This window comes from Vanessa cardui, chromosome 20 (genome assembly GCF_905220365.1).
Source record: "Vanessa cardui chromosome 20, ilVanCard2.1, whole genome shotgun sequence".
NCBI classification, from domain to species: domain Eukaryota; kingdom Metazoa; phylum Arthropoda; class Insecta; order Lepidoptera; family Nymphalidae; genus Vanessa; species Vanessa cardui.
This window is the reverse complement of record NC_061142.1, coordinates 9,669,775-9,677,954: the sequence shown is the minus strand read 5'-3', so window position 1 is coordinate 9,677,954 and position 8,180 is coordinate 9,669,775. Positions and strand designations below refer to the sequence as shown.

At 37.1% G+C, this 8,180-nt stretch overlaps 1 protein-coding gene across 1 annotated transcript; it reads right to left on the bottom strand.

Moving 5' to 3' along the window:
• Positions 1 to 248: 248 nt before the first annotated feature.
• Positions 249 to 8,180, bottom strand: LOC124538613 (kininogen-1-like). Its single transcript, XM_047115729.1, has 2 exons — positions 8,033 to 8,180; positions 249 to 780 (listed from the first exon to the last, which is right to left on the bottom strand). Exons 1-2 carry the CDS (start codon positions 8,102 to 8,104, stop codon positions 427 to 429), a joined length of 426 nt encoding a protein of 141 aa, XP_046971685.1. The 5' UTR covers positions 8,105 to 8,180; the 3' UTR covers positions 249 to 426.

The window sequence follows — 8,180 nt, the reverse complement described above, 5'->3', positions numbered from 1 at the left end:
GCATCCAATTCTGTCACATGTATTCATTTTATAATTAATTTTAATTTCTGTTTAAATTCAAATACATTTTGACATACAAGTCTAATTGAAGCTCTCGAAACTTGACTTCTGAATTTTATCAATAAAAAATAAACAATGTTTTCATATTTATGTAAATATTTTTTAAAATTCTACGTGTACAGATACACTATTAACATCGCGCTGTCAACATAAGTTGGACAGGTATTTCAAATAAATATTTCAATGGATAATTCTGAATTTGTTTATTGAGTCCACCAATAATGAAATATGAGCGAATAATATAGATCGATATAAGTAGTGATAACAATTACTGTCGTAAATTAGTTTTGGAAAATGTTCGTGTTTCGTTTCTATGAGAAAAATGAAATAACAACACAGATAGCATGGGCAGCAGTTGTATCCGTGTTAACTTCTGTTTTTCAAAGGATTGCATGTTACTGTTATTTGTCTGAAGTTTATCCAAGCCATTTCATATATTTCTGAATAACACTCCAACATTTCGACCGGATAGATTATGACACATGGGGGATTCACTGGATTCATTTGATTGTCGAGGATACAATTTGTCGCTCCGGCGACGAAATTTATTTTTGTTATCTTTCCCTGAACTGGTTGGACCCTCACCCTCTGAACTTGCAACACAGTATAAAGCCGCTCATATTTATTGGTTTCTAAGTACTTCCACAGTGTTTCTTCAGCCATTACTTTGTAAATAGGTTTGTGCGGATCCTCTTCATTATCGCAGCCAACACATTGTACCTGAAATTATTTAATATACAAAAATCTATTTGCTATCATAAAACATTGAGAACAATAGTATTAAAAAATACTTACAAGTAACTAAGTAGTTACTAATTAATAATTAATTATAATAACAATGAAATAGTTGATATTAATAACATTCGAAGGGAGCCTCAGATAAGTTGTACCCCACAATTACTAAAACAAAAACAGCACAAATATATAAACTGTTACTTTAATTAATTGAAATTTACAGTCACCGGCTTGTTACATCCAAAACTTACCATTTCTGGTAAGCACTACGAAGAATACCAAGCAAGACTAGAGTGCACCACGCGTAGGTGACTGTAATATGCACCCAACGTGTTATTGGGTGGGTTTTCCACTATATACAAGTGACCTATTCAGCTGAAATACTGGTACCTGTGTACCCTTTTCACAAAAACATTTTAGTTCGACTTTCGATCGATCATCGATCGTATTGCATCAGTGACGAGGTGATTTCGTACGTCACATGTCTACTAAAACTCGATATAATTCCTTCGTATACTGTCATTCCGATGATGTTTTGAGATAAACTAAGAACTTTTACTTTTACATTGCTTATCTTTCCGTTGTTATTGTTCCCCAAGCAAACATGAATTAGTAAACATTGAATCAATGCAAAAAAGACCCTCATATTAAAATGCTATATGCGAGATTAAATATAAAGTGTTATTCGGTCAAAGCACGTCAAAGAATGAAAAATAATCGAAACACCTACGGCTTATATAGCTGAGGACTCAAACACGTAAAACTATAAATAATACCTGTATAATTTAATCAATGCGATAAAAACAATAAAATATTAGTAAGTATACACTTAATACAGCTAATTGGTCAGGGTATGACTTGGTCTATTTGGGTACATCTAAGTAGGTAATTTGCTAATTACTTTTTACGACTTTTACACCAGCATAATATAATTGATATGTACAACAGTATAAAATAAAAATATGATATCAATTTCAAAAGGATTTAATAAGGATATGGAAACTTGAAATGACATTTTACACAGAGTTTGATAAAAGTTTGTTAGGATTACATCAATTAGTAAAAGCCTACTAGGCTACCGTTGTAGTTTGCGGGAGGTACATGACCTTTAATTAAATAGGTTTCGCATGTAAGTATTTACCGGGCGCGGTCGCTTCGGTAGATATTCGCACCCGATAGTAAAGCGGAAGCTTGAGACCTTTGCTGATGACCCACTTCGCCGAAGAAGACCGGGGAGAAGACTCTCTCGGGAGTCTTGATTTAGAGGACCGCAGAGGTTATATATTTGATGGTATCAGTCTATGCCCAACGTCTCTATAATGATTGTTAGTGCATACTGAAATTAGTAGATAAATAAGGCAATAACATTGAGAACGATTGTGACATTCGGAACGTAAGAAAAAGCACTAACCCTTAAGAGGCTTAGAAATATTTTTGAAATATTTTCAACCTCTACGAAATGAGACAATTTAGGGCTCATTAAACTTGGTACCTCTAATCGTAATAATGTAACGTCAGCAATGGGCATTATTTTTTACAGTGCTTATGGGTGCTGGTGGCCATTGTAAGGTAGATATTTTGCTAGTACAACCTACCTATCATATAAAAAGTCAAAAATTAAAATATGCAGTTGGTAATAACTTAGATCATACACAACTTTTTACTATAATATCATTTTTCGTTACGTTCGTTAATAGTTTTTTATTAGGTACCTATACCTACAACATTAAATCTATGAAAATTAAGTAGTATAATATATAATATACTATTTTTACAGAAGAAAAATGGTATCGCTTTTTGTACACAAAATTACAGCTTCATAGCCTAGTCCTCTTAAGTCTCCGGTCGTGTCGAATTTGCCGTTCTAGAAGATTAAGAGAGTTAGGTAAGTTTGTGTACTTACTTGTGCACTATAATAATAATTAATGAACCTTTTTTTATGGTAAAAAGCTTGGCCCTTGGAGTAGTGGTGCGAAAAGCTTCATCAAAAGTATAACAGCTCGCCTCATTGGCTCCACTGGTGACAGGAGGGCTGGTTCGTTTTTTGCCCAGAGGAGCGGAATTGCGATTCAACGGGGAAATGCTGCTAGCATTCTTGCCACCATTCCACCCGGTCATGATTTATACAGTAACTAGTTTTAGTTCATATTTGTATATATATATATATATATATATATATATATATATATATATATATATATATATTTAAGCATTTAATGTTGTTAATTCTTATGTTAATAAAGATTATTATTTTTTATGGTTGGACTTTTGTCATGGACTCCCTCCGGCCTCGGGGAAGAGCGAAGGGGACTGCCCATGCGTCGGAAGGGCGGGTATCGCCGAAGCATTCGTCGCAACCCTTCCGACGTGTATCGGCTCACCTGATGTAAAGAGTCAGACGTGCCCCGTCACTCGTCACAGTGCTAGTGCCACACTGTATACCTCTCATTTGCAGTCGAATGAGTCGGCACGTCCGGGGAAGTAGTAGAAGTAGTAGTAGTAGTCTAGTCTCTCGCCAAGACTGTCCTAGGGAATTTCTGTCAGCCTTCGTTTCCATCTCTGCACAGGGACGGTGAGTCATTGGCCCATACTGCGAAGAAGAAGTTCGATCTTTTAGGGTCTTTCTTCGCGTCGAACTCGACTCTGGATGACCGAGGAATGTCACCACCATCAATCCCGCGGTGTGACACGACGATGCCGGAGGTTAAATTTCGGCAAAGTGCAGTTCGGAAAGCACTTGTTTCCTTGGACATTCCACAAGTCGAGTGGACCAGATGGCATCCCTCCAATAGTGCTACGGACATGTGCTCCTGAGTTGGCACCGGTCTTGACGCGTCTTTTCCGGCAATCCTACGCATTAGGCGTCGTCCCGAACTCCTGGAAGACTGCTTTGGTGCATCCGATCCCTAAAAAAGGCAACCTCTCAGATCCGTCCAATTATAGGCCTATAGCCATCACCTCCTTGCTCTCCAAGATAATGGAGCCCTTATTAACTGCCAGCTCCTACGTTTTTTTTTTGTTTTTTGTTATAGGTTGGCGGACGAGCATATGGGCCACCTGATGGTAAGTGGTCACCATCACCCATAGATAATGACGCTGTAAGAAATATTAACTATTCTTTACTTCGTCAATGCGCCACCAACCTTGGGAACTAAGATGTTATGTCCCTTGTGCCTGTAGTTACACTGGCTCACTCACCCTTCAAACCGGAACACAACAATACTGCGTACTGTTGTTTTGCGGTAGAATAACTGATGAGTGGGTGGTACCTACCCAGATGGACTTGCACAAAGCCCTGCCACCAAGTAACGTTAGTTAAAAGTTAACTGGAGGAGAACCAACTGATTAGCGATCGCCAGTATGGTTTCCGTCGGGGTCGGTCGACTGTAGATCTTCTAGTTTAACCTACTCATAGATGGGCTGAAGCAGTTGAGAGTGTTGCTGGGCTGATGTTGAGGATAATGAAAGTCACTAACTAGTTCACGATTTATTAACGAGACGGTACAATTATACAGACTGCGACGCACTTGATAGACGCTCTGTTTTACATATGCAATTGTTCGACTTTTATACAGGACATATGCCAAAGAATATGAGATACACAGATGTGAACTATTTTAGTCATAGAATATGCAACTTTACTAACTGTTTACTTTAATACCTATGTGCATATACGGCACATTATGAGTTAACACATTTGGAATTTCATGATGAATTATAACTATCGAATATAATTACACATTACAAAATATACGAATAAAAGAGACAGATTATATAGAAAACATAAAAAACAAAATAAACTAGAATAATATGTTAACAAATAAGAAATATAAGAGGCGAGATGGCCCAGTGGTTAGAACGCGTGCATCTTAACCGATGATTGCGGGTTCAAACCCAGGCAAGCACCGCTGATTCACGTGCTTAATTTGTCTTTACAATTCATCTCGTGCTCAGCGGTGAAGGAAAACATTGTGAGGAAACCTGCATGTGACAAATTTTATAGAAATTCTGCCACATGTGTATTCCACCAACCCGCATTGGAACAGCGTGGTGGAATATGTTCCAAACCTTCTCCTCAAAGGGAGAGGAGGCCTTTAGCCCAGCAGTGGGAATTTACAGGCTGTTATTGTTTATTGTTTGTAAATAAGTAATAAGATTGTCGATATAGCTATGTATGTATATGTAAATTTGGCATCTCTACAAATTTTTAAAAGATATACTATGAACCTTAACTATTACAAATGTAAGTTGAAAATTAATCACAAAAAATAAAACACTATAATTTTATGTTTCATTTATTCACTTTATCTTCACACAATGATTTGTTGGGTGGTCAAGGGTGAGGCATCAGCAGCCAGCTTGGACATAGCGAAGGCCTTCGATCGCGTGTGGCACAAAACGCTTCTTTCGAAGCTTCCTTCCTATGGGCTTCCCGGGAAATTATGCAATCGGATAACCAGCGTTTTGGCAGATCGGAGCATCAGGGTCGTTGTCGATGGTGCATGCTCTGACTTAAAATTGGTCAATCCTGGTGTTCCACAAGACTACGTTATATAACCCACTCTGTTTCTTCTGCATATCAATGATTTAATGTTGTCTTAAATTTTCGCGATTACACATTGAAATAAAACTAGCTATAACGGATTTGAATCGCGTATATTAATTATTTTTAACATCCCGACGTTTCGAGCACTTACAGCGTTCGTGGTCACGGGTAGACTTAGGTGACATTTGTCTATATGAAGAACAAAGGAAATATTATTTACAACTACCGCCAACGATTTCTCAATTGGTATCTTGAGTAATGTTCCGGTTGCACGCAGAAGGCAGAGAGCCCACCATCTCTGCGATGCTGAACACCTAGAGGACGAGCTACGTCAGGTCAAGCTTGCACTCCACCAGAACAAGCTGCCCGTGCCTCGCCAGCATCGCAGAAGTCGTATCAAACCACCCACAGTTGAGCGACAACCTGCATTTCTACCATATGTGAAGGGAGTTACAGACAGGATTGGCAACATCTTGAAGCGAGCTTCGATTAAAACCGTTTACAAGCCTCATAATAAAGTGAGCCAGTGAAAATCCACAACAGTGCGATTTCTTAGACATTTTCTGCCTCGCACAACCACTTTGTCGAACCAGCTTTCGCCGGCGGTTTTTACGAACCGATACGTCATGGGAACCTTCAAGAAAAGAGCGTACTCAGTCTGGTTGGAGGATAATGCGTAATAATGAAGATCCGAAATTAGATCCGTTTAACTGGATTAATCAAACGATTAATTTATTTAAGTCAAGACGTGTCGAAGCTAATTGTAATAATTTATTTATTAATATTAGAGGTCAACCAAAGGCTGCCTCACGAGCAGTTATTGCTGGTTGGATAAGATCTTTGTTATTAGAAGCTGGTATAATCTCCACTCCTGGAAGCTGTCGTTCTGCCGTGGCTTCAAAAAATTGGTCGGATAATTTACCTATTGATGAAATTTTAGCTCGAGGTAATTGGCAATCGGATAAAACATTTAAACGATTTTACAGACGTGAAGTTATGCCAGTATCGTCTCAAAGATGTATTACTAAATTGTTTAATCCTATTAATTGATTATTCTTTTTATTTTTATATAAAAACCGAATTTGTATTTTGTGTTTAAAATGAGAATTTAAAAAGGATTGTCTTTCATTGTTTTATGTTTCCAATTTATATATATAATAATGATGATATGAATCAATGTATATATACATATATACATTGACACTGTAATTTTGTTTTAATTTAACATCTAATACCTCCTTATTAAATCAAGTCTCATTGGCGTACTATTCTACCACCAGGCGATAACAAACATGTCTCAAATAAATAAGCTTTGAATAACGGTCAAGTGATTTAATAGACACGTTTTACCTGTAAATAAAACGTTTATTAAATTACTTACCTTATTCAAAGCTTAGAGTAAACTCTGCCTGATTATTTCTTCGAGACTTAATGAGCTAGACATTCTAACGAAGCTACCTGGTGGTATGTGAGGTGGGGGAGACCCGAGGGGGAGAGATGGTGAGTGAGACGGACGGACTTTCCTATCAACTGTCCGTCTCACAGAGGTATATAAGCGGAAACGGAAGGTGCCTATCTCAAATAAATAAGCTTTGAATAAGGTAAGTAATTTAATAAACGTTTTATTTACAGGTAAAACGTGTCTATTAAAACGCGTTGCCAATATGAGCTGGACAGGTATTTCAAATAAATATTTCAATGGATAATTCTGAATTTGTTTATTGAGTCCACCAATAATGAAATATGAGCGAATAATATAGATCGATATAAGTAGTGATAGCAATTACTGTCGTAAATTAGTTTTGGAAAATGTTCGTATTTCGTTTCTATGAGAAAAATGAAATAACAACACATATAGCATGGGCAGCAGGTGTATCCGTGTTAACTTCTGTTTTTCAAAGGATTGCATGTTACTTTTATTTGTCTGAAGTTTTCCCAATTCATTTCATATATTTCTGAATAACACTCCAACATTTCGACCGGATAGATTATGACACATGGGGGATTCACTGGGTTCATTTGATTGTCGAAAATACAATTTGTCGCTGCGGCGACGAAATTTATTTTTGTTATAAATCCCTGAACTGGTTTGACCCTCACCCTCTGAACTTGTAACACAGTATAAAGGCGGTCATATTTATTGGTTTCTAAGTACTTCCACAGTGATTCTTCAGCCATTACTTTGTAAATAGGTTTTTGCGGATCCTCATCATGATCGCCGCCACAGCAAGTTTCCTGAAAGTATATAACATAATAGGCTTTTTGTTTTTTTTTTTTTACTATAAAACAGAGAGAACAGTAGTATTAAAACTAACTAAGTAGGTGAAATTATTAATTAATTATAATAACAATGAATAAGTTGATATTAATAACATTCGAAGGAGGCCTCAGATAAGTTGTATCCCACAACTACAATAAGTTTGCCTGTTGACACAACACAAATGTGAAACTGTTACTTTACTAGATTGAAAGGTGGCTGACCTTCTACGGTAAGCACTGCAAAGAGTACCAAGTAAGAGCAGAGTGCACCACGCAGAGGTGACTGTCATATGCACATGCATCGTACGACATCAGTGTCGAGGTAATTTCGTACGTGACATGTCTACCAAAACTCGATACAATTCCTTCGTATACTGTCATTACGATGATGTTTTGAGATAAACTAAGAACTTTTACTTTTACATTGCTTACCTTTCCGTTGTTATTGTTCCCCAAGCAACAATGAATTAGTAAACATTGAATCAATGCAATGACGACCCTCATATTAAAATGCTATATGCGAGATGAAATATAAGGCGTTATTCGGTCAAAGCACGTCAAAAGAATAAAAAATAATTGA

Coding starts and splice junctions, on each gene's coding strand:
- LOC124538613 (XM_047115729.1), bottom strand. CDS start 8,104: ATGAGGGTCGTCATTGCATTGATTCAATGTTTACTAATTCATTGTTGC. Junction 781..8,032: donor GGAACAATAACAACGGAAAG/GTAAGCAATGTA, acceptor AAATAATTTCAG/GTACAATGTGTTGGCTGCGA.